Raw genomic sequence first — 27,705 nt, 5'->3', positions numbered from 1 at the left:
AAAGTCAGAATATCTCACTCATTTTTCTTGGTTAGTGGTGCTTGCTGAGACTATTGCCATTGCTATCGCTCAAAACCGAACAGTGAAATTTACTTAATGAAATGAGCTCATTTCACTCAAATATTACTGAAAGTGCATCGCACTTAATAGAAAAAAGTTCATATGAACTCAGTAATTGATTATATTAAACTGAACGAGTATGATGGATGGATGCATTTTTTTGGGCTTCAAAATCGCACCCCTCCTCCCTTCACTACCATTATAAAGCTTGGAAGAGCCAGGATATTTTAGATATATCTCCAATTGTGTACATCTAAAATAAGATATACACCTAGGATGGCTTGAGGGTGAAAAATTAATGGGATAATTTTCATTTTTGGGTGAACTAACCCTTTAAGAAAGCATCTGATCATAGCGATGTGGGTGTTTGCACCAGATATGCAGTTCGTTTCTCCAGTCAAGTCACGTCATGTATATTTATATAACATTTTCTTCAATGTATTGCTAAAACAAGTTATTTTTCTTATCCCATTAGCAGATATTTTTTCTTGTAAAGTCACTTAATTTTGATACATTTTTCAGAAAACAAACAATGTGTCTTGTTAGATATTTGTACTGGAAAACAAGGCAAAAACTGAGGAGGAAAATCATTTTTGGCATCATGGTATTGGGTTTGTACAGACAAGCATTCACATTTTCTTCAGAAAATCTTGTTAATATTTCGAATATAACTAACCCCCCTCAATTTTGTCCTTTCTGTTTTTCATTTTTTTCATGGTACCCACTTAGCACAGAGAGCTGAAATGCGGTGATAAAAGAATAAGAGAATGCGGCGCTGCGCGTACACACACCTGCTGTCAGATCTCACATACTAACGCACAAACGCTCTAAAAATAAGATTTCTGGCATCTTAGCAACACAGCCTGACCTTCAAAAAGTTTTTATTTTTTACATTCAACACCTGTTGTTTTAAATCTGGTGCTCTGAAGCAGGTAAGATTATAATTGTGTAGTTGACAAATAACATGAACATTTCAATCAGCAATCAGTTTTAGGTGCTATAACTGGTCACGGTGTATTTTTTTCCACTATTTCTAGTCACTTTTTAATGACGCTACCAAAGTCTGGACACATGAAAAATGTTGTTTCATATAGTTTTATATGAAGTATAGCATGTCACGCTAGCTATGTTTCCATCCACCTATTTTATTTTGGGATGTTGCATAAAAAAAAATGCTGAATGGCCTACTGGGACCTGAAGAGCTGAAAATGCACCTCTTTTCTCTGTTTGAGGTTGTGCATTCTGCTTGGTTTTATATGACAGGTTGTTAGACCTTAGTCAGGGTAGATGCCATATTGAATTTTTTTTTGTGGATGAAAATGAGGCTGTGAGGGGACAGACTACAGCACTGTGTATAAAGGTTATTTCCATTACTCAGGGCCAACTCAAAACTGTTTCATTTTTCAATGCATTTATGATTTATTTTTCTTTGAAACTAGAAGCTTCCACCATGTTTTAAGAAACTAATTCCTTTACCACAAACTAATACTAGCCTAACTAATGCAAGTAAAAACTTATCAAGTTTACTGAACACAGGTAAACAATCTATCAGTCTATTATAAGCAAAAGGAAAAATAAATATATTAATCAAAAATACAAATGAAATAAACCATTTTTTTCATGTGGGTCTATATTATAGGCTATTACAGAAATTTAATAATGTAATAAATGTAAAAAAAAAGGGGAAAAAAGGCTATTTACAGGCTATTTACACTGAGTGTAAATAGCCTGTCTTGATGGCAAAAGCTATTTACATTAAGTACACCCACCAATGCCACATTAAAAAAGCGCACTGCAGTGGCGTAGGCTGTAGAGAGTATGGCGCGATCAACCCAAGTTCAAATCCGCCTTTTGCCAAACTCGCTCTTCTCCTTTTTCCCATCACATATCAGATTGGAAAGGCATCATAAAATTATGAAAACATTTGAATAATGGAAATAAAGTGCCTAACAAGTGTTCAATAATAAAGTATTTATTGAGTAGGGTTAGTGGTAGGAGTAGGGACGGCTTTATTGTCCCAAAAAGGTGGCATCCATTTAATACATTTAATAAATATAATAATTTACACTCTATGTTATTATTGCATCATGTTAGTTTACAACAATTCTGAGGTGCAAACAATATCTGCCACTACTTATAACAAGTATAAATAGCATCTTAACAACTATTTGCACTTTTTGCAAAGAACTGCTGCTTTTATAGTGTAATTAGAATATATCACTATTGTCTCTTATATTCTAAAATATTCTATTTGTACTTAGTGCAAACAGCCACTGCCACAAATTAAGTAACATCTTCACTGTACGAAATAAAAGTTACTCAGTCAAGACCATTGAATCATTCTCTCTTTTTCTTTTTTTGTTTGATTTTCATTAATTACACAGACGGCAGCAGGTTTATTTGGCTGTTGTCACTTTAAGATCTAATGCGCAGATCCAATATACTGACACATCCGATTTTCTCCCAACTGTTTGCATTCACTTAAGACATAACTGACTGTGTTTACGTAAATACTCACTGAGACTGGCATTTTGACATAACTTCATGTGTTTTATTGTGTAGAAGCACAATAAGACGAGAAAGAGAACTTAATTCAGCATTCGCACGCTGACTGATAGGCGGTTTGTGCGAGTGTGTACTCACAGAAAGCAGTACTGACCCAATCTGGCCAGTGACAATTCCGTCAGCGGTCCCCCAGCATCTTTCACTGAATCCCTAGACTCGGTTGAACTTGGGAACATTTTTCGAGTTGTGAATGCTTGAATCAGAGTAAAAATGCATCCGAGTCTGTGACAAATCTAAGACCGTGAAAAGTTGTACTTGAGTCCGAGTACCCCAACTCTACACGACTGTGTTCCCAAACATCAGCACAGCATTTATTGCATTTTGTTTGCACGCTCTGAAGGTGATGATACACGGGACAGCTTTTTGAGAAATTTTCCAGGCAGTGTTGCCAAGCGATGTTGCTTGGGAACTTTCCCATTGAGAGTGGGCATCAAATTTTGATCTAAAATATCCAGATAGAAATGTGTTGCCTGTTCTCAATGGGAAAGTGCCTAAGCAACATTGCCTGGCAACATGCCTCAAATAGTTGCCCTGTGTATCATCACCTTAAGATGCAAGTCATTTATGATGTAGGAAAAAGAGCCACAGTGGTTTCCCCGATTGCAGCAACTTCCATTCTTATTACGGATATTTTGTGCTAATTTCCCAGGCAGTGACGGTTTTGTTCTGTTGAACAGATGGGATGGAAACGCTTCTTTATTTGCAAATGTTTATGTGATATTCCAATTTCGTGCATACTGTAGGTTTAAATCCCCACAGCTATTGATACTGCTTGACATGTAATTTCAACTGCCCAAATGCATAAATTAAACCTCTTAGAAGTCCATGCCGGTCAAGGGTGTTGTTTACCTTCAGTTGCCTTTGGAAAACAAGTGAAATCTGACTTTTTACACTAAATCCAAGCAAGCAGTTTTGAGTCTCCTAATCAGAAGAAACATGTGGGGTTATTTATTTTTGCCTGTGGAGTCTATAAAGTCCTTCAAAGTTATTCTCCAACTGAGCAATTGAGTGATATCAGCCCCACTGCAGTCACATCCAATCCCAGAACTGATGTTCACCAAAGGCAAGAAACGATCACCAGCGAGGTGATTTGTTAAAATGAACAAGAGATTCTGGGGCATGTATTGATTGTGTAACCTTCATTCATGAAGCTGTGCTTTCTCAAGCCTCAAGACTGATGAAGCTGCTTCTTGGTACCACACTTGGAGGTACTTTAACTTGAGGACAATGTGGCCTGAACTGATCTGCCAAAACGCTAAAGGCTTGTTAATAAACTTGAGTTAACCTTGTTAACTCATTCACACGCATAGATTACAACTTTGCATCAGTGCCGCTATCATTAAAAAATATGCAATTTTGGGGTGAAATAAATATGACCTACACATTTTTTCATGGGATTCACCTAGACATAGATGAGGTGAACAGGGAACTTCTGCAGTAATGAGTGAGGTGGCAGTCAACGAAATCCAGAGACCAACCCGAAACGGTCTTAAGTTATGACACATGCCGTAATACAGCAGACGGGGGAGCGTTTAAGAGTAAATCATTTCCATGTGTTCTGAGGAAATAAGGATGAGGGGGTTTAAATACCTTGGCTCTAGCCAGGTAATGTGTGTTAATGAACAGCAGAGGGTTTATTAAGGCCTAAATTGGGGATTACACTGAAATGATTGACATCAGATGGAGTTGAGAGGAAGGAGGCCACATGGTACTGTTCATCGTGGCTACCGGTCTGATGTTTTGAGGGCTTAAAAATTTTCCACGCTACAGTGTGAATTAAACAGTTATGTGAATGAAAGTGCTTGCGTTTGATGTTTCTGCAGATACAGACGAGTGCTCATTTGACCGGACCTGTGACCACACATGTGTCAACTCACCTGGAAGTTTCCAGTGCTACTGCCACAAAGGTTACGTCCTCTACGGCGTGGCTCACTGCGGAGGTACGTGATGCATTATGGGGTTTTTATTGAGAGTTTCTGTGTTTCAAGAATATCTCAACATTCTTAAATCATTATATGTTTATTTGAAAAGCAAAATTACTTAAGATATTAAAGGTGCCATCGAATGTTTTTTTTACAAGATGTAATATAAGTCTAAGGTTTCCCCTGAATGTGTCTGTGAAGTTTCAGCTCAAAATACCCCATAGATTTTTTTTTATTAATTTTTTTAACTGCCTATTTTGAGGCATAATTAGACATGCACCGATTCAGGCTGCGGCCCCTTTAGTTGCTTTCGCTCTCCGCCCCCTCCCGAGCTCTCGACTCTATCATTGCTTAAACAAAGTTCACACAGCTAATATAACCCCCAAATGGATCTTTACAAAGTGTTCATCATGCAGCATGTCTAATCGCGTAAATGGTATTTATTTGGATGTTTACATTTGATTCTGAATGAGTTTGATGGTGCTCTGTGGCTAAAGCTAACATTACACACTGTTGGAGAGATTTTTAAGTTGTGTTTATGAATTATACAGACTGCAAGTGTTTAAAAATGAAAATAGCGACAGCTCTTGTCTCTGTGAATACAGTAAGAAACAATGGTAACTTTAACCACATTTAACGGTACATTAGCAAAATGGTAACAAAACATTTAGAAAGACAATTTACAAATATCACTAAAAATATCATGTTATCATGGATCATGTCAGTTATTATTGCTCCATCTGCCATTTTTCGCTGTTGTCCTTGCTTGCTTACCTAGTCTGATGATTCAGCTGTGCACAGATCCAGACGTTAATACTGGCTGCCCTTGTCTAATGCCTTGAACATGGGCTGGCATATGCAAATATTGGGGGCGTACATATTAATGATCCCGACTGTTGTGTAACAGTCGGTGTTATGTTGAGATTCGCCTGTTCTTCGGAGGTCTTTTAAACAAATGAGATTTATATAAGAAGGAGGAAACAATGGTGTTTGAGACTCACTGTATGTCATTTCAATGTACTGAACTCGTGTTATTCAGCTATTCCGGGGTAAAGTTTATTTTTAAAGTTTATTTTTAAAGTTTATTTTTCAGACATTTTAAAGCGTAAATTCACTTAACATGTTATCTAAAACGTTATCCAACATCATTTGGTTCCTCAAGTAAATATATTTTGATTTAAGAACAATTAGATATTTGTACTGGAAAACAAGACAAAAATACTGAGGAAGAACTTTTTGCAGTGTAGAGAAACTTCTTATAGGAAACTCATGTTGGTAGACCGACTAACTCTACTTGTTAGGATCTTAGGCAAACACATCCAATGAAAACTGAGACTTTCCCATATAAATGCTCTTTAGTTTCCTCGGACAGCAGACCCTGAACAAAGTCCCTGGACCCTGAACAAATCTTTAAAAGATATTCAGAGGTTGGTGTAAGGCACTTAACTAGATAAAAAGCAAGTAACAGAGATATTTGCAGATATATCTGTGAAATAACTGATACTTATTACTTTTGGATGGTCAAGATGAAGGTCTCTTGAAAGTCTCATACACTGCAAAATGCAATTTTCTTCCTCAGTATTTTTGTCTTGTTTTCCAGTACAAATATCTAAACATTCTTAAAAGGATAGTTATGAAAATTAAGTCATCATTTATTCACCCTGGTGTTGTTTTAATGCAGTATATCATTCTTTTCTCATCCATATAATGGCGACCTGCATCAAGCTTATTAAAATCGAAACAAACGCATCACAGAATGATCCCATGTGACACATGCTGCACTCTAAAAAATGCTGGGATAAAAACAACCCATGTTGGGTTGAAAATGGACAAACCCAGCAATTGGGTTGTTTTAACCCAGCAGTAGGGTTAAATGTTTGCCCAACATGCTGGGTAGTTTTATTTACCTCAACTATTGTTTAAAAATGACTGTATTGCTTAATTAAAATTAACCCAAAGGATGTTGGAGATGAACATAATGTTCAATTATTAATTATTAAACAATAAACATTTATTAAATTGCTAAATTTATATTAATAAACTATTAAACTATTAAATTTATATTAATAAAACATTAAAGCTTATTAATAAACATTCACCTTTTGTCTATTATTGTTGCCTCTAATTGCATCTGGTTTTTAATTTCCCAACTATTTTGGGTTCATTTTAAGCTAGCCATATAGCAATTTTTAAACAATAGTTGGTTTAAATAAATCTACCCAGCAGGTTGGGCAAACATTTAACCCAACCGCTGGGTTTGTCCATTTTTAACCCAACTTGGGTTGTTTTTAACCCAGCATTTTTTAGAGTGTGTATAATCCAAGTGTTCTGGGGGTATACGATATGGTTTAGTGAAAAACAAACTGAAATTGAATGTATTATTTAACAAAAACCCTCACCTTGGCTGGTGGTCTTCTGTGTTCAGTCCGACTCGCCCAGAAAATCAAGATTCATAAATATGCAACATAAAAATACAACACCTAGAAATCCCCAAAAAAAGCAGAATGACAGATGTGAATGCGATAAATTTTTGTTCTGATGAACACAATGGATATATTCACCTCAGAGTACTTGGATTGTATTGGATTGTATTTCATTTTGTGTTTTGTTAATCTTGATTTTCTGGGCGAGAGTGAACACAGAAGACCAACAGCCAAGGTCAGGGTTTTTGTTAAATAATACATTAAATTTCAGTGTGATTTTCACCAAAACCTAGCATATACCTTCAGAACACTTGGAATGTACACGTGTCGCATGGGATCATTCTGTGATGCTTTTGTTTCGATTTTTAAAAGATTGATGCTGGGCGCAATTCACTGCCATTATATAGATACTTTTTGATAAATTCTCAATTTTTGATCTTAAAAAGACAGAAGGGCATATGGCATTAGGTCATCACCAGGGTGAGTAAAAAATAAAATCTTCCCTTTGAATTTAGTTGATGGCCAGCTCTCGGCCAGAATTGGCTGCTTCAGTGCAGTTGTTTCAGGGTTGATTAAGCAGATGAGGACAGTTAGTTTAGTGATGTATATGTCTTACTATTGTTGAGAGGACCAGAAATAATGAATGTGTTTCTCTCTGTTAGCTTTTAGATAAACCCAGATTAATGAAGCTCTCTCTTTTGTTTCCAGAGAATGGTCATCCGTTTCCCATTGACGGCTTATCTGCAGGGAAATAGATGTTAAAAAGGCCATATTGTGTCCTTTTTCAAAGACTTGATTTTGTTTTTCGGCTCTATTAGAACAGGTTTCCATGCTCGAATGCAAAACACATTATTTATCTCATATCTGACCTTGTTGCAGCACCTCTCTTCCCAGTCTGTCAATAACGCTCTGTTTCGGTCAGTGGTTCTCACACTTTTTTGGTCACGCCTCCCTTCAAACCTTTTAAAAAGTCCTCAAATCACCTCTGACTATAAAATAATTTTGCTAAAAATAAAAACTGAAAGGTTTTTTTGGTAACACTTTAGTGTTGGGAATGCGGGGAACACATATTCACTATTAACGATGACTTTTGCCTCAATAAACTCTTAATTTACTGCTTATTAATAGTTAGTAAGGTAGTTGTTGTAGTGTTTAAGTTTAGGTATTGGGTAGGATTAAGGGGTGTAGAATAAGGCATTAATATGTGCTTTATAAGTACTTGTCACGGAATGAAGGAAGGATGCAGATGCAAGTTAAATCTCTTTAATAGAGCTTCACACCGAAGGTAGTCAGATTCAACATACACAAAGAACATATAACAGTCAGCAGGAGAGTGGTAACACAGGGACGTCGATGGGCGGTGAAGATCCGTGAAGAGTGATGACCGAAGAGCAGTGTCCGTGAAGTAATCCGTGCGTGAAGTCCAGAGAGTAATCCAACGAGAACACGAAAACCAGGAAGCAATGAATCAAAATCCAGTCCAGGGAAACACACAACAAGCAACACAGGAAACAACACGCGGACACCGTACAACGATCTGACAAACAAGAGACGAAAGACAAGGCGTTATATAGGCAGATGGTAATTGCTCACAGCTGCCGCTGATCAACAATCAGCGGCGACGCCCACACAAAACAATCAGGTGACACACCCACACCATCACACAGACACCAGAATGAGACAGCGGATTCATGAACCGTGACAGTACCCCCTCTCCTTACCTCCAGAACTCCTTACCTGCCGATTGTAATCATCGATAAGGGAGTGATCCAGAATGTCTCTAGCAGGAACCCAACTTCTCTCCTCCGGACCGTAACCTTCCCAGTCCACCAAGTACTGGAATCCGCGTCCCCTCCGCCTCGAGTCCAGAATGCGATTAACCGAATAGGTTGGTTCCCCGTCTACGAGCCGCGGCGGTGGGGGAACCGGAGTAGGCGGATTAAGATGCGAGTGAAAAACAGGCTTAATTTTGGAAACATGGAAGGCGGGATGAATCCTCCTGTACGCCGGAGGCAATTTGAGTCGGACTGCCACTGGGCTAATAATCTTAGTGACAGGAAACAGGCCAATGAATTTGGGAGCTAACTTATTGGCAACGGAACGGAGCGGAATGTTCTTGGTAGAAAGCCACACTTTTTGACCCACGACGTATACGGGAGGCTTTGACCGGTGGCGATCAGTCTTAGCCTTGGTGCGCGCCCTCACTTGCAACAGAGTCTCGCGGGCTCTGTTCCAAGTGCGGTGGCACCTCTGGACAAAGGCGTGAGCAGAGGGGACTGCGACTTCGGATTCCAGACTGGGAAACACAGGTGGCTGGTAACCTAAACTGCATTCGAACGGAGAGAGGCCCGTAGAAGACACTGGTAACGAATTGTGTGCGTACTCAATCATAGAGAGTTGTTGGCTCCAGGAGGAAGGATTCTTGGACGCCAAACATCGCAACATACGCTCTAAATCTTGGTTGGCTCTCTCGGTCTGTCCATTGGTCTGGGGATGGAACCCAGAGGAAAGACTAGCCGTCGCGCCCAGCAGTCTACAAAACTCCTGCCAAAATTTGGACACAAACTGGGGACCCCTGTCGGACACCACATCTACCGGGAGGCCATGTAACCGAAAGATGTGGTCTACGACAGTAACCGCTGTCTCCTTGGCAGAGGGCAATTTGGTCAAGGGAATGAAATGAGTCGCCTTCGAGAACCGGTCCACTACGGTCAAAACGACCGTGTACCCCTGGGAGGGTGGGAGGGCGGTGACAAAATCTAGAGCGATGTGGGACCAGGGTCTCAAAGGGACAGACAGCGGTTGGAGTAACCCATCTGGAGGGCGGTTGGACGTCTTACCAGTGGCACAAACCGAGCAAGCCAAAACAAAACTGCGGATGTCCCGAGCCATAGCAGGCCACCAGAATCGTTGCTTAACCAAAAATCTGGTTCGATTAACCCCTGGATGACAAGCCACGTTGGAACAATGCCCCCACTTGATGACGCAGGACCTTAACTCCTCCGGCACAAACAAACGGTTCGGTGGGCACCCGGGCGGAGGCATTACCCCTTCTAAGGCCGCCAGGACCTTCGATTCGACCTCCCATGTAAGAGTGGAGACTACTAATGTCTCAGGAAGAATACACTCGGGAGTAGACGGGCGCTCGGATGGATCAAAAATACGAGATAAAGAATCGGGCTTGATGTTTTTGGAGCCCGGGCGGTACGATAGAGCAAAGTCAAAACGTCCGAAAAAAAGTGCCCACCGAGCCTGCCTGGAGTTGAGTCTTTTGGCCGATCGAATATATTCTAGGTTCTTGTGATCAGTCCAAACGATGAAGGGCACCCCCGATCCCTCCAACCAATGACGCCACTCTTCCAACGCTAATTTGACTGCCAACAACTCTCTGTTAACAATGTCATAATTGCGTTCAGCGGGAGACAAACGATGAGAAAAATACGCGCAGGGATGCATCTTCTCGTCCGAGGGCGCCCGCTGGGAAAGAACTGCTCCTACCCCCACCTCTGACGCATCGACCTCCACCACGAACTGACGCGAAGGATCAGGGGCGATAAGAATGGGAGCCGAAACGAAGCGGCTCTTCAGTTTGGCAAATGCAACCTGAGCTGCATCTGACCACCTGAAGGTCGTTCGTGGTGAGGTCAAGGCGGTCAGAGGCGCGGCTAGCTGGCTGAAATTGCGAATAAAACGCCGGTAAAAATTGGCAAACCCCAGAAACCGCTGTAGGGCCTTACGGGAATCTGGACTTGGCCAATCCACCACAGCCTTAACCTTGTCAGGATCCATGCGAATTCCCTCGGACGAGACAATGTACCCTAGAAAGGAAACAGACTGTGCATGAAATTCGCATTTCTCCGCCTTGACAAAAAGCCCATTCTCTAGCAGACGCTGGAGCACTCGTCTGACGCGTTGAACATGTTCCTGGAGAGACGACGAAAATATCAATATGTCATCCAGGTAGACATAAATGAACTGATCAACCATGTCTCTCAACACGTCATTGACGAGTGCCTGGAAGACCGCGGGCGAGTTGGAAAGCCCGAAGGGCATAACCAAGTATTCAAAGTGCCCTCTAGGGGTGTTAAAAGCGGTCTTCCATTCATCCCCCTTCCTAATGCGGACCAAATGATAAGCGTTCCTCAAGTCCAATTTAGTGAAAACGGACGCTCCCTGCAACCTCTCAAAGGCTGAAGACATCAACGGCAAAGGGTAAGTATTCTTTACCGTGATGTTGTTCAACCCTCGGTAATCAATACAAGGTCGCAGAGATCCGTCCTTCTTCCCCACAAAAAAGAACCCCGCCCCCGCTGGAGAAGAGGAAGGGCGGATGAACTTAGCTGCCAGAGAATCAGAAATGTATTTCTCCATGGCCTCCCTCTCGGGAACAGACAGAGAGTATAATTTGCCCTTAGGCGGAGACTTACCCGGAACTAAGTCTATGGCACAGTCATAGGGACGATGCGGAGGGAGAGAAGCAGCACGGGACTTACTGAACACTTCCTTCAGGTCCAGATACTCCGCGGGCACGTTAGACAAATCCGCAGCCTTTTCCTGTAACACAGAGACAGACACAGTGGGACAAGCAGACTTAAGACAAGACCTGTGACACAAAGTGCTCCACTCGGTGATGGTGTTGAGTTGCCAGTCGATCCGAGGATTGTGCTTGGTGAGCCAGGGGTGTCCGAGAACTACGGGTGCTTGCGGTGAGTCCAAAAGCATGAACTGAATCCTCTCGTTGTGGTTACCGGAGGTGGTGAGGGTGACGTAATCCGTGATCTGAGAGATGTTAGGAAGGCGTTGACCGTTGAGTGCGTTGACTGTAACCAGGTGAGTAAGTGAAGAGATGGGTAGTCCATGCTGTAGTGCGTAACTGGTGTCCATAAAGTTCCCCTCAGCCCCGGAGTCCACGAGTGCATTGCAGGTGATGTTGTGAGACGCCCATCTCAGTCTTACCGGGAGAAGAGGTGATGGTGAGGACTTCTCAGCGGAGATCCCGCCCGATAGTAGCCTCGAGTTTACTATCGGGCTTGGTCTTTTACTGGACAAGACCTGAGAAGATGTCCCGATGCTCCACAGTATAGGCATAAGCCCAGGGATCTCCGCCTTTCTCTCTCCTCCCGGGAAAGCCGAGCTCTCCCTACCTGCATGGGCTCAGGATCTGTGGCGGGACCGACCGTATTAGCAGCGCTGGCCGTCCGGCCCTCCGCTCCCTGTAGTCTGGTGCTGGGGACCTCCAAAAACTCCAGTTTCTGGAGGCGGGAATCCACCCGTAAAGCGAGATCAACCAGCCCGTTGAAAGTCTGAGGAAGGTCCAGGGTGTAAATCTCGCGGTGAATACGGCCGGCCAGCCCATGCAGGAACACATCCCACTGCGCCTCCTCGTTCCAACGGCACTCCGCCGCGAGGGTGCGGAACTGGATGGCATAATCCGCGACCGTGCGGCTGCCCTGCTTGAGTTCGGTAAGCTGTCGAGCGGCCTCCTTTCCTGCCACCGCACGGTCGAACACCCTCTTCATCTCGGCGGAGAGTGCCTGGAACGAGGAACAACATGGGTCTTTATTCTCCCACACCGCCGTTCCCCATAAAGCCGCCTTCCCAGTCAACAATGTAAGGACGAACGCCACCTTGGATTCCTCATGCTCGAATGTACGAGGCTGCAGAGAAAAATGCAGGGAACACTTATTCAGAAAAGCTCTGCAAAACTCTGGCTCACCGGCGTAACTCTGGGGCACAGGCAGGCGGGGCTCCGGTAGATCGCGTCGCTCCAGCGACGCGGGGGAAACAGGCGGTGTGGGTGGCGCAGTGGGAGCGCGAAGTTGTTGAAGTTCCCGGGAGAGCTCGGACACCTGTGTTACCAGCGCTTGGACAGCGCGTCCGGTGGAAGTGATGCTCTCCTGCTGCTGGTCCATGCGGGAGATGCTGTGGTTGATGAACTCCGTTAAAGCTGCTGAACTCGCTGCATCCATATTGGTCAGATCGTTCTGTCACGGAATGAAGGAAGGATGCAGATGCAAGTTAAATCTCTTTAATAGAGCTTCACACCGAAGGTAGTCAGATTCAACATACACAAAGAACATATAACAGTCAGCAGGAGAGTGGTAACACAGGGACGTCGATGGGCGGTGAAGATCCGTGAAGAGTGATGACCGAAGAGCAGTGTCCGTGAAGTAATCCGTGCGTGAAGTCCAGAGAGTAATCCAACGAGAACACGAAAACCAGGAAGCAATGAATCAAAATCCAGTCCAGGGAAACACACAACAAGCAACACAGGAAACAACACGCGGACACCGTACAACGATCTGACAAACAAGAGACGAAAGACAAGGCGTTATATAGGCAGATGGTAATTGCTCACAGCTGCCGCTGATCAACAATCAGCGGCGACGCCCACACAAAACAATCAGGTGACACACCCACACCATCACACAGACACCAGAATGAGACAGCGGATTCATGAACCGTGACAGTACTAATAAACAGCCAATATGCAAGAAAATAAGCAACTAGTTAAAAGTGAGAATTGTTCCCCATATTAAAGTGTTACCATTTTTTTTTAAATAGAAAAAACCTGCAATAAAAAACACTTCACATTTATCGTGTCTATACCAGACACGAGCAGCTCCATTATATTCATTGATGCTGTCTACACTGGATGCAGTGCGACAGGACAAATCCCTCAAAGTAAACTGATGCCTTGTTCTGTTTTTGACATATTTCATGTTTGTGTCCGATGTAGACACGGTGTTTGTGCTCTTGTTGAAGGGGAGCGGCGAGTTCACAACAGCAGCTTTTGATGCCGTCCACTGATGGGGTGCTTTTCTGTGTCAAGGATCTTCTGTGTCGGGCTTGTTTAGATGGTGCAAAGTCAATGGTCTGAAGAAGGATATTTTAGGAATTGGCATTCTGTGCCGCTTTACATAAGGCAGTGAGCCAACCGCAATTCACACACTCGAACGCTGTTGCCACAGATTTTTTTTTTTTTTTTTTTTTCCCCTGCTGATCTCCTGTGCCCCCTTCCAGTACCTGTGATTGTTGCAGAGTTTACATGAATAATACACGTATATTCTGGTTTTGTTCTTTCTCCATTCAGGTTGATGCAAGCTGGACTTGCATGAATTAAAAATAGCTGGCTGATGGTGTTACCAAGATGGTCACCAAGTGGACTGACCTGCCCTAAAAAGGACTTTTGGCTATAGAAGTGTCAGCCTAACATTGACTTTCTCTTCCCCGTCCCTCTTTCTTAATCTTTTTAGGCTTGGGATCCAGACAGGGAAAGGAAATGTGAAAGTCAAAGGTTTAGCCTGGAGCCGGTTCAAATCTGATGGGGAGCAAGAGAATGACAAAGAGAAGGGAAACTAGACTAGCCTAGCAAGCAAGCTCTTTATTCTTTAAAGAAACACTCAAAAACTCCCACCTTTCACAAAGCAGATTTGTTGAAACACACTTTTCCCCTCTGACTCTGTTTCTAATACACTCGATCAAACTATCTTCGTTGTTTTCTTCCATTAGTCTTTGGTTTGCTTTCTTTTTTCTTTGCTACTGGTTTTGATTCAGTTTCTACACAGTAAAAAAGATTTTTTGAAGTTGTAAAAAAAACAAAGTTTATTAGAGTATGTTTTACAAGTATGTTTTCTACTTTAAAATGTGACATTTAATTCAATGTTACTTGCCATTTATTTGTAATTACTTGTGAAATTTACACTTTATGCACTGAACTCTCACAGATTTAATTATGTAGTGGAACTCGTCACACTAATGGAAGGTCAAATGGATTGCAATGCATTGTGGGATACAGTGTGGTCTGTTCTGGTTCTAGGCTGCGTTCCAGTTCGGTTTTTAAATGCCCTTCCCTCGCTAACTTCACTCGGTCTCGTTGACTTGGATGTACGTCATTGCTTATGTAGCACGAGTGCCCACTTCTGGCGGAACCTTTGTATGGGCTGAACTGGAACGTCCTAAGCCCTTGATCACTTGGAATCCGCAATGGAGCTGATTTATTATTATTTTTTTCCCCTTACAAAATTGTTTAATACAGCATTAATATGTATATATGTGTGTTTAAAATGTTTAAAAAATAATTAATATATCATAGAGTTGTTTGTGGTGGGGTAAATTAAAAGCGATATGCGGTGACGTCCCAATCGTGTTGCATTGTGGGTTATGGAGCTGCCTGAAGTGTACATATGAAGTAGACTCGCTCCCTCGGTCAAAATCGAGGGAGTGAGGGTCTGTCCATATAAACTTCCCTCGTCCACTTCACGAAGTGGAACGCACTTCAAAATGGCGGTGTTTAGGGAAGTTTGCGAGTGCGTGTCTAAAACCGAACTGGAACGCAGCCCTATACTGCAGTCAGTGTTGCCAAGTCTGCGGTTTTCACGTATGATTGAGCTACTTTAGCACTGTTGCCCCGGGGTTTTTTATGTCAGCGGATTAAAGCGACCCCAATTAGCATGATATTTAGCCCCTGGAATGTGAATTTTACCGGGGGACCCCACCTGAAGCGCAATTGGGCTAGTTTTGTGCTAGTTTTAAGTAGCAGTTAGGCAGGTTTTGTTGTGAAAACCCCATATTTATCTTTAAATCAATCAATCATTTATTTTAATGTAAAATAAAAACAAAGTTGAAAATTGTGCTGAATAACATCAAATAAAAGTTTTAGATACAAGACCAAAAGGATTAAAAACATTCAATGATGTATTTAAATGCTTATATAAACTTCATTTAGACTTTATTATAAGCCTTCTCAAACCTCAAGATTACTTTTGCTTTGAAAACCTATTACGTCATTATTGTTCCAATAATTGACCTTTATAACAAAGATCAGTTATTTGTTATTGTTTTTGTTTTGTAGATATTGATGAGTGCAGCATTAACCGGGGCGGCTGTAAATTCGGATGCGTGAACACTCTGGGCAGTTACGAGTGTACCTGCCCTCCTGGTTACAAACTGCACTGGAACAAGAAGGACTGTATCGGTATGTGGAGAAGAGTGCCACCTAGAGGCCATTCAGATGCCACTATAACCTAACTGAAAACTTATGGTTCAGATGCAAATGCCAGAGTGCTTTCAGTTCCATGTGTCATAAATGTGTCAACTGCTTGTCTTTGCAAAAATTATAGGACCAATAATTTTAATGCATACTAATACAGGAAAAATTCCATGTTATTGAGTCAAACCTGTAGTTTCTGCACATCATACAGAGCCAGTGAAATGTGCGTCCAATCTGGTGGCCCCCAAAGCCACCCTCACTTGCAGTAAGATGGGGAAAAAAGAGAGCTGCTCTCTCACATGTGCGTCCAAAGCGCATTATCTATCAGGTACATACCCCCCCCCCCCCCACACACACACACAAAAAAAATAAAATAAATAAATTTAATGTTTGTAACAGCATAACACACTTGGCCATTCAACTCTAATGCTAGTTTTCATTGTACGTTTCACAGAATCAGACAACAGTTATTCCGTTAGCTGTGGAATACCCATCCTGCGAGGTAAATCCCAGAGCAAATTAAACACAAGCAGCATCCAGAGCTGCATAGGTAAGATCATACACACTTCCTCTAACACCTTCCTTATCTCAAGAGCAAATTAATCTTGGCGACTAATGGTCCACAAATAGGGCACACTTTGTTGTCTTGTTGTATTTCTTTTTTAACAGTATAGTTACAGGTTTTAAATACATTTTGATGTGTTATAGAAACTATTAAACATATTAACTATGTGTGTATCAATAACTACAAACCAACATTTGGCCATAAGCTAGCTAGATCCTGCTGAGTATCTGCTTAAAGGGATAGTTCACCCAGAAATTAAAATGTTGTCATCATTTACTCACCCTCAAGTTGTTCCAAACCTGAGTTTCTTTCTTTTGTTGAAAACAAAAGAAGATAGTTTAAAGAATGTTGGTAACCAAACAGTTGACGGCACCATTTGATTTCCATAGTAGGAAAACAAATACTATTCAAGTCAATGGGTGCCATCAACTATATGGTTACCAACATTCTTTAAACTATCTTCTTTTTTATTCAAAAGAAGAAAGAAACTCGTAAAGGTTTGGAACAGCATGAGGGTGAGTAAATGATGACACAATTAAAACTTTTGGGTGAACTATCCCTTTAAGGCAAGACACTACAGTCAAAAATATATATATATTTTTTTTCATCCACCAGTCAAATTTGAGATTTTGGGCTGTTTGGCTTTTCATAATACAGTATGTTGTTTCAGGCTAGTGGAAAGAAAACATCCAAAATTAACTTTGTGTTTATTTTCTTCCACTTTATCTATTTGCGTCTGTAGATTTCAATTACAATACATAGCTTTAAAGGCTTAAAAGTTTTTTTCTCCTCTTCAGCAGCACTTACATACACCAAAATTTACAGGTTTATTCCTAACTATATTCTGAAAGTTTTTACTGAGGGGTTTGTTTATATATCATTTGCCTGATTTTAAATAACATTTTAATCCTAAAAACATGGTGAAAATGTATTTTTTTCTGGCTGTTCACATTATTCTGCTTTATGGCGGAGATAAAAAGAGATATCCAAAATCCCCTCTGTAAAAACATTTAACACTAATGTGTCAACAAAATGAAACAAGAATTTTGAACCTGGCTTTATCTGATGTTCAGATTTTTGTTCAGGAATTTGATGCAAATTAGTGCACATTTAATTAGACAGTGCCTTGTTTGACATCTAATTAAATGTGAAAACTTGTAATATAAAATAGTATGGTGATTATCTTCAGTTAGTTTTTTACCCTGTTCACCTGTGTTGTAATGCCTTAATTAATGCTAAATTTGCAACACTGTTACCTGTACTGGCGAGTTTTTTTTTTTTTGTCTGATTAATTTTGTTGTTCTTAATGGTAATAAATCAAACAAATCACCATCAAAATATTCCCCATGGTAATGGATGCCACATATAAAATAAATAGATTTTCTAAACATTAAGCTCCTCAATTTCACTGATCATTAGCTGAAAATGATGGAAAAAAAACATTTTCTAAGACATTCAGGTTCTATTTTAGTATTTTGTTGAAAGTGCCAGCAAACAGAACCTGGAAACCGATGAGACGTTTCTTTTTGAACAGCTGCAGCCGATGATTCCGAGAAACATAATGACAGATACATCACAGCTGTCCAATTACATGATCACTTGATGCGCTTGGCAAATTAGAAACTTATTTGCCATGCCTGATGTTTGTTTTGATGTCAGACTCGTTTCACATTAGGATGCCTGTCACGGCACACTATGATCTCAAATTGCTGTTCCTCATAAGTGTTCATGAAGCTAACATGAATCTGCTTCAAATGTTCAAAGACCACAAACCAGCCCAGATGGATTTATTTTTTCTATCAAGCATGTTTAATGTAGTGAGCTGGCAGCTGTGAATGAATGTAGTTAGCTAGTAGTTGTCAGTAAGGGCTTTATATGAATCATGACGAGTTGTGTGTCAAGGCCTCTTTGTTTGGTTGTAGAGACTCAGGCTCCTCCAGTGAAGCAGACGACATCCTTTCGGATCAAGAACGCCAAATGCCACCTTCACCCGAAGCATAAGGGGAGGGCAGAGGACAACGGCAGACAGATCGGGCCAGGTCAGAGGTCATAGGGGCCAGGAAATGAAGGGTACCATGTCATTTTGATGGTCCCTGTAGTGGAATAAGGTTGTAGAACCATTTGTTGAGGGAGTTGCATTCTTGTTTTGTTACATGGACAATGATAACTGGGACATTAAAGACATAGTTCTCCCAAAAATGAAAATTCTATCATTATTTATTCATCCTCATGTCGTTCCAAATCAGTAAGACTGTGGTTAATCTTCAAAACCCAAATTAAGATATAAAAAGTCCCGGTAAGGTTTAACCGAAAAGATTAACATTCATATGAATTGAATGGTTTAATCCAGGTCTTGTGAAGAGATACAGTCACTTTATATTATGAACCATTTTAATTTAGGATTTTATTTACATCTAAACAATAATCAACACACATACATACACATATGGTAAACTTAGAAGCTTGTGCATTTCATGCTAGAACAAACATCATTGTTTTTCATGCATCACAAAAGATACATTTACTTGAGAAGCAAAATGACAGATAAAGTACATTTTCTGTAAAATGCATGAAAATTAAGCAATTTTATATTTATAACAATATAAAATAAACTTGTTTTTCCTTTAAATCACTGTAAAATGTAATTAGTTGAGTTCACTTACAAACCAGAGGTAAATGTGAGTACTGGTAACTTACACATTTTACAAGTTGAGTAACTAGTTCAGTTACTTTATCAACTTACATAATTTGGCACTTAAATATCTGCAAACATATTATGTTTTTTAATGCTTTATTACAATGTTGGGTTACAAACATCCCAGGTAGGGTTGGAAATGGACAAACCAAGCAAAATGACTATATGGCTGGCTTAAAATGAGCTCAAAACAGGAAATTAAAAATCAGACACATAATTACTAGAGGCAACAATAATAATCAAAAAGTGAACATTTATTAATAAGCAATTTAATAAATGTTTATTGGTTAAATATTAGTAATTAAATTGTTTTTAAACATATTAATAAATGTTAATTTCCAACATATTTTGGGTTTATTTTAAGCAAGCAATACAGTCATTTTTAAACAATAGTTGTGTTAAATAAAATTACCCAGCAGGTTGGGCAAACATTTAACCCAGCCGCTGGGTTAAAACAACCCATTTGCTTAGACTATCCATTTCTTTAACCCAAATTGGGTTGCTTTTAACCCAGCATTTTTTAGCGTACAGTCAAAAAAATGACATACAGCACCTTTAAATATTTAAGTACACTGAACTCAAACAAAAAGTTGTAAGTTGTTAATACAAAGAGTGTTGGGACAACAATGAACTGTGTATTTATTAAACTGAAAATACTTTTCAAATACTTTATCTAAAATTGTACTGAAATTACTGTAATTAAAACTAAAGAAAAACATAAAATAAGTAGCTAATGGACATCACTGCAACACAGTTACTGCCTTTAAATAAAGCAACATGCAGCATATTATCAATGTTTCTGGTCTTTTCCTGGACTGAAGCATAGGCTCTATTCTTCTAAACCTCACAAAATTTAACAGAGACCCTTTAAATCCCAACAGAACATTAAACATCTCCCAAGATTTCAACATAAGATGATTAAACAACCCAAAAACAGCTTCACTTGTTTCGAACCAAATTTGACTTTGCTATTTTCATACGTGCACAACAGTTCTTATTTAGAATAACCATGGGTTTAGATGTTGATGATTTATTGAAAATAATAAAGTTTGTTTTCACAATATGGTGATTAGTGTTTGCTTTAGTTGGGCTCTTGAAACTTGACTTTTTAACAGTTTGTGTTGAGCTAATTTACTTGCTAAATTTAAGGCAATCAGTTTCCACCAGTTCTAAGTGAACTCAACTAATTACGTTTGACAGTAATTCTATTTATTTTTCTGACCCCATTTTCTTTTAATTATTATTGTTTTAGGCTTGAAGCCACTTAATTTTGATAAATTGACTTCAGCCATTTTGCTTCTCAAGGAAAAGTATCTTGATTTAAGAATGTTTAGATATTTGTAAAGCAAAACAAGACAAAAATACCGTGGAAGAACATCATTTTTGCAGTTTACTGAAGTTTGTTCTAGAGCATGATGCACAAGTTTTTGTGTTTATCATATGTGATTCGCTCTATGTACAGTATCTGTGTTTATGTGAATAAATGCCTTTATATGATGATGTGTTCACCATAAAGTAATCATATCATAGCCAAAAATGTAAAGGCTTGGAAAAACATGAGGTTGAGTAAATGATGACAATTTTCATTTCTGGGTGAACTTTTAAATCTCACATATTCTAAATTTCACTTAATATATTTAAAACAGTTATTGAGTTGTTGACAATCTATTAACAATGCCACTCTATGTGAAACTGACATTTAAATGTCCTTTGTGTTAATAATAACTTGATTTGTAGGTGGTCAACCATGCAACAACTGCCTGGTCACATTTGTTAACCTAAAGTGTGACTCATCTAAGAAGGCCAAAGGTCGTCGAGCTCGTAACCCGTCAAGCAAAGAGGTCACACGCATCACTCTAGAGCTGGAGGCCGAAGTCAAGCCAGGGGACACCACTGGTGAGTCTTGCATCCTCCGCCTGAAATAAACACCTAGGGGGCAGTCATGGACTAATGGTTAGAGAGTCAGACTGGCAACCCAAAGGTTGCAGGTTTGATTCTCAATACCAGCAGGAAATGACTGAGCAGGAAATGACTGAGGTGCACCTACCCCCCCAATCTCTCCCCGGGCGCCACAGCAAAAAAAAAAAAAGGCTGTCCCCTGCTTTGTGTGTGTGTGTGTGTGTGTGTGTGTGTGTGTGTGTGTGTGTGTGTGTGTGTGTGTATGTGTAGGTGTGTGTGTGTGTGTGTGTGTGTGTGTGTGTGTGTGTGTGTTCACTTAAAATGGACAAGAATGAGATGAGATTTTTGCACAGTCTTTTTAGGACATCCTCAATGATGAAATACATGATTAGAAAAATAATTATTATTATTTAAATTAACAAATCATCTTGTAATCAGCAGATCTCACCAGCAGATCTCATCACACCCCTAGTAAAGACAGATGCACAGGATGAACATGGAAGTGCACTGCATTAAAGTCATGATGTTCATCTTGTTCTACTATAGGGAACTGTAACATGATGTGTCAAAGGCAGCGCATGGAGCAGCAGATGAAGTCGTACATTAAAGCGCTGAAAAAGTCCATTAACCAGGAGCGTTTCCTCATCCGTGTGGCTGGATTGGAGTACGAGGTCGCACAGAAGCTCCCCCAGGCTGCAATGAGGCAGGAGAACTGCGGACCGGGCCGAGAGAAAGACAGCGGCCGCTGTGGTAAGAACGGAGGAGTGAGTGGGGCCTGTTATTCATGAACCCCCTTCTCCATTGGAGCTGGATGCAAGGGCTTCATGGAGCTTAAACAGTAGAGCATGGCGCTAGCAGTGCCAAGGTCATGATAAAATGTAAATGTATACCTTGAATGTAGAGTCGCTTTGGATAAAAGCGCCTGCCAGATGTATAAATGTAAGTGTAAGAGTGCTATATCATAAAACATAGTATCAGTTGATAAGAATGAACAAGAGCATCTACTAAAAATCAAACAAACTCAAGATGGATTGAGACTTGCATGGATATATCGTAAATTAAATCAGGAGAGCATTTCATACTGTTAGAGCAGAATGCAAAGGAAAAAAGAAAATAATCCGGAGAAAAAGAATGCAGCGACTGAAAGAGGTCTTGCCATAGATATTTTTGTTATACCATGTCAATACCATAAGCTGATGTCTGAAAATAGAACATGAAGGAAATTTTACAGCTCATTCAGTCAAAGTGAAGGATAAGGATTATTTCTAGTGCAGCCTTATGATTTGAAATGATTTGTTTCAGTCTTTTTGAGTGGATCTTCTCCAAATCGGAATTGCCTCCCATAATCTAACGCTCAGTGGGTTCGTTAGGGAAAAGGTGGATTAATTTAAGACTCTACAGAGAGGAGCTATTTTTGAGAATATTATCATTGTTTTGTTTTTTTCTCTTTGAAAATGTGTTGTTATTGTTTGCTTTTATATTCCATAGCAGGTTTTTTTTTCCAGGAGATCCTAGAAATAGTACATTTTACATAAACATGAAATATTTTTTTAAGTGTTCAAAACACTTAAAGGCAAAATATGTAAGATTTTTGGATTAAAATATCAAAAAACAGTAGAATATTGTTATATATTTTGCTGACCTGTGTACTTACATTATCCCAGATGTTTCCAAGAATGTTTAAATCCAGAGAAATAAGCAATTTTAACCAGGACACGGACCATGTCCGTGTGTTGCCTATCAATGACATCATACCCGCATTACCCACGGTTTCCACAGTTAAAAACCATGGAAACACCAAAGACGCTTTAATATATTATGTGTTTTATTAGACAGGTGAGCAACTGTTTGGATACATTTGTCAACAGAAAACTAATCATGTTATATAGCTTAACACAGTGAGTCTTATTGTTTAAATCTCGTTTTCTTGATTTACCGCGAGTACCATGTTTTACCATGACTAATATTGATATAGCTTGCTGCAGTGTGCAACAAGTGTAGTAGTATAGTAGCATTATAACAACTTTCTACAAATAAATGTATCTAATATGATAAACAGTGCTGCGTTATCCCACACATGCTTGACTGGAAGAAGCGGAAGTGGCGACTGTGTCATAATAAAAGTCCCGCTGCTCTCGAGACGTGTGTCGCGCTCGTCTCTCATTAGTAATCATTCCGCTCCAATGGTTTTCAGCCACACCCTGCTTCATACTACAGCAATGTTAATAAATCTCTAATACATTAGCTTATCCATGAATATGAGTCCCATCAAATTCTTTTCCACGGGCTGTAGACGTGAAGACAACTCCTCCCATGATTCTGTGAAATCAAGGCGTCATCAAGCTACGCCTTTGTTTTGAATAAGCGACCTCTAGTGGTGAAAAATTACATATTGTGCCTTTGATCTGTAGCATATAGAAAACTAATGTCACAATGGATATGACGGGGACTCTGTTTGCCTAACCTTGTCTAGTTTTATGCAAAATCTGTAAAATGAACAGACTTTGGTGTCAAAATGCAATAGAAACAAAACAAACTAAATCATAGTTTAGTTTATTAGGAAATATTTGCTATTTAGTAATAGTAAACTATTGCAAAAGTTTTGGGTTACAAATTATAGCATTTTACATTGATCGCTTGAAACTACAGGTCAAATTTGTCAAACTGCATCTGTCAAAAATACAAATTATTTCAGCTTCCTCACTGCTGCCCCCTGCTGGCTGCTCTCTCTTAGTCAGATGTTTGCCTGGGTCATACTACCATGGTGAGCAGGAGCGTTGCGTCCAGTGCCCGCCTGGAACGTTCCAGGAACGTGAAGGTCAGCTGGCCTGTGACCTTTGCCCTGGAGCAGACCGCCATGGCCCACTAGGGGCCCGCAACATCACATCATGTGCAGGTAATTAGCGATGTTCCTTCTACTATGGATGTAAATGTGTCCTAAACTAAAAGTATGTGCTTGATTCATTGTTCTTTTAAGAGTAAAAAATGTTTTATTTGTATATATATTTTATTTGCTGTCTTTGATGCCTTGTTTTTATTAAATATTCTCCTTTCTTTTATTTCCTGTGGAATTCTGTCCATGCATAAATTGTATTGTATGATGAATCCACTATTGTATAACCTTGCCCTACTTTTCTTGGAAGTAACTTTGTTCTGTTTCTCTTGTGGCAAGGACCTTTTTATTAATTATTGAATATAGAATAAATATTAATGTGCGCATGTGTGTGCATACATAATGATATCAATCAATGCAATGGTATCTTTTTATAGGTCAATGTCCACCAGGGTATTTCTCTAGCGATGGGTTCAAGCCCTGTCAGTCGTGCCCCTTGGGAACTTACCAGCCCGACCCAGGACGAACTCTTTGTTTCCCCTGTGGAGGAGGGCTCGGTACCAAAAGAGAGGGTGCCAGCTCCTTCAATGACTGTGAGGTCAAAGGTCAGGCATTTTGAATTTCTACAGTGCAGTGCACATTTACATCAAGCTAGACAGTGTTTATTTAAACCATTGTAATATATTCATGATGTTTGTAGCAAAACATGGTGCACAATTTTCAGTTAAAGGGACCTCCTGGTATTAAGACTTGTATGGCTTAATATAACGTAAATTATGTCTCTAACTGAAATATGCAGTAGAAAAGCCATGAAAGATTTACGTTATTTAAAAAAATCCATGACACATTTGGACAAGGGGTGGTGCAATTTTGTTTAGGTGCACAGTGCGTTTTATGTCAAATGGTTGCACTCGGTGAGCTATTAACACTACCCTGTTGCTATTTTTACGGCAACACAACTCGGAATATAATATGCAATGCCATATTGTGCAGATTTTGGTTGTAATTTCCAGTCGAAGGGCAACAAGAGAAGCAATGCAAGTCTTCACTGCTTTACTTGCGACAATAAGAGGAGAAAAGAATGGGAAGTTGTGAAGAATGTGGACGAATAAAACTTCCTAAAAATCTGCGTCTTTGTTCTCTTCATTTTAGCCCTGATGTCTTTGAGGTTTTTAATATACCACAGCTGGAAGAGCTTAGTTGCCGACGGATATAAGTGAATGCTTTAACCAAAATCTATGCCTGTTTTAGTTTAGTCACAAAACCACTGAAAACATGCAAAAAGTGTTTACCTCAATTGTAATATGGTTCAGATATTCAACAAAGAACTGATTAGACCACCAAAACTGGACAAATGAAGTCTTTAATTTACTAAAATTAGACTCCTGTAGCCCATGTGTCATGCTAAATCAGCCCATGTGATATCTGTGTTTGTGTGTGTAGTGTTGTGTTCTCCAGGTCATTATTATAACACCTCAGTTCATCGTTGCATCCGCTGTCCTCATGGAACCTACCAGGCTGAGTTCAGACAGAATTACTGCATTTCCTGCCCTGGAAACACCACCACAGACTTTGACGGTGCCATCAGCGTCTCTCAATGCAAGAGTGAGTCCGTTCATCCTTAAGTGTGGACTTCTTGTCAGTCCCTTATCACTATACAAGGTGATTGGAAATCTGGAAGAAAAACCAACATCAGATCAACAAATGGCATTTTAAGAGAAATTATGTATTTGTCAAAGGGATGCTCATTTTACGGTGTCGCTAATAACAAGGGATTCTGAATTCTACATATAGCCCTTTTAAAATAGGTCCATGTCTATCATCTGGATCTATTGAAATTCATCTTCACCAAGTCACAACAATGATGGAAGAAATGTGTTTTAAACTCATCATGCCCTTGAAATTAACTTTGGAAATATCAGGGAATTAAAAACATTCTAAGCATTTAAGAAATAAAATGCCAGGTCTTGTAAATGTTCTTAATAAGAAATTTACCATAACGTTATCTATTTGTTTATTTGTTGGTGTGTTTCAGATCGGGAATGTGGGGGTGAAATAGGAGACTTCACCGGATATATAGAGTCCCCCAACTATCCAGGAAACTACCCGGCCAATGTAGAGTGTGTCTGGACCATCAACCCTCCACCCAAACGCAAGATTTTGATCGTGGTTCCAGAGATCTTCCTCCCATCTGAGGATGAATGTGGAGACGTCCTAGTAATGAGGAAGAACTGTACGTTTTTTTTGTGTGTGTGTGTGTGTGTGCTTTTCCAGAGTGCATTAGTGCCCACCCACTTTTTTTTTTTTTTTAGGCATTTTAGCACCTTTATAAGCTAAAATCCAAACCAACGAGGTGAATCAACAATACTAACTTTTATTTGAAGCAAAAAAAAAAAACTATTTGAAAACTGGGCAAAAAGTACAAGACTGTGAACTTAAAGGTGCAATATGTAATATTTTTGCAGTAAAATATCCAAAAACCACTAGGCCAGTGTTATATATTTTGTTCACTTGAGTACTTACAATATCTCAAATATCCCAAACTATTTGTAAATCGTGAGAAAATTGCAATTTTAACCAAGGCTCCGGGACGTGTGAGGAGTCGCCTGTCAATTGCGTCATACCCGCGTTATCCTCGGTATCCGGTTTTATTTTGTAGAAACCATAGAAACACCAAAGACGCTTTAATATATTACACATTTTAATAGGCAAGGGAACAACTGTTTTGATATATTTATAGACAGAAAACGAATTGTTGTTATATAGCTCAACACGTTTAGTCTTATTTTTTGCGAGTACCATGCTTTACCACGCCTCCGAGAAAAACACTATTTTGTGAAGTAGCTAACATAGCATAATCAGATGCAGCTTTATTTTAGTAACAGGAATACATAATGTTCTCCATTATACAATACGTTTTAAAATTAATTGCATGCCATTTAGCAACAGAAGCCATCCAGCATTTAATATGATATTGTAAAATCGATCTATCTTACTGCAGTGTGTAACAGTGTCTCACAGCAGCCGCCGAGAGAACGCACAGAGTAACGTTATAACATCATTTTCAACACACTCAAATGTATCTAATATGATAAACAGAGCTGCGTTACCTCATACTCATGACCGGAAAAGCGGAAGCGGCACCAGCGGAAGTTCTGCTGCTCATGTGTTGCGCAATCGCTCCAGCTCCTCGTTCAGCTCCCACAACACTCGGTCCTGCTCTGCTTCATACTACAGTAACGTTAATAATCACATCCATGAACATGATTTCTTCGCGAGTCCTATCCCTCTTCTTTTGCACTGTCCGTTGAGGTGGAGACCACATGTCCCAAGATTCCGCTCTCAAACTTGCCGTCATCAAGCTACGCCTTTGTTTTGAATAGGCTTCTAGCGACCTCTAGCGGACAAAATTATTACATACTGCACCTTTAACAGCTTTAATGAGGGAAAGAACTACAATTCCATAAAGCATTGTGAATGATACAAACATTTACGTATTTTGAGAGCGTATCAAGATCAGCTCAATTACGTCATTCATGGTGCTTCATGGGAGTGGGTGGAGCTTAAGAACTCTTTTGGTGAGATTTGCTTGCCACGGCTCTCTGATTGGTGGAATTTCTTCACAGCATCATGGGTAATGTAGTTTTTCACCAGGAATTCCACTTTTAAACATACACACACAAAATAAGTTGAAATAATGCTTCAACAAGAGTGTATATCATCGATTAACAACCATGGAGCTCACAGTAGG

At 39.9% G+C, this 27,705-nt stretch overlaps 1 protein-coding gene across 1 annotated transcript in view; it reads left to right on the top strand.

Annotated features, from left to right (window-relative positions):
• The window catches only part of scube3 (signal peptide, CUB domain, EGF-like 3), a 95,978-nt gene that overhangs the window by 64,564 nt on the left and 3,709 nt on the right, over positions 1–27,705 (top strand). The window contains exons 11-21 of the mRNA XM_067370522.1: positions 4,449–4,565; positions 15,825–15,947; positions 16,174–16,290; positions 16,417–16,512; positions 18,450–18,566; positions 20,960–21,118; positions 21,668–21,871; positions 23,856–24,017; positions 24,392–24,559; positions 25,398–25,559; positions 25,990–26,187. Of these exons, the coding sequence (XP_067226623.1) occupies positions 4,449–4,565; positions 15,825–15,947; positions 16,174–16,290; positions 16,417–16,512; positions 18,450–18,566; positions 20,960–21,118; positions 21,668–21,871; positions 23,856–24,017; positions 24,392–24,559; positions 25,398–25,559; positions 25,990–26,187 (1,623 nt within the window). The remainder of the gene's footprint in view (positions 1–4,448; positions 4,566–15,824; positions 15,948–16,173; positions 16,291–16,416; positions 16,513–18,449; positions 18,567–20,959; positions 21,119–21,667; positions 21,872–23,855; positions 24,018–24,391; positions 24,560–25,397; positions 25,560–25,989; positions 26,188–27,705) is intronic.

The sequence above is a fragment of the Chanodichthys erythropterus genome, chromosome 20 (assembly GCF_024489055.1).
Source record: "Chanodichthys erythropterus isolate Z2021 chromosome 20, ASM2448905v1, whole genome shotgun sequence".
In the NCBI taxonomy this organism is placed as follows: Eukaryota; Metazoa; Chordata; class Actinopteri; order Cypriniformes; family Xenocyprididae; genus Chanodichthys; species Chanodichthys erythropterus.
This window is presented reverse-complemented; position numbering and strand designations above follow the sequence as displayed.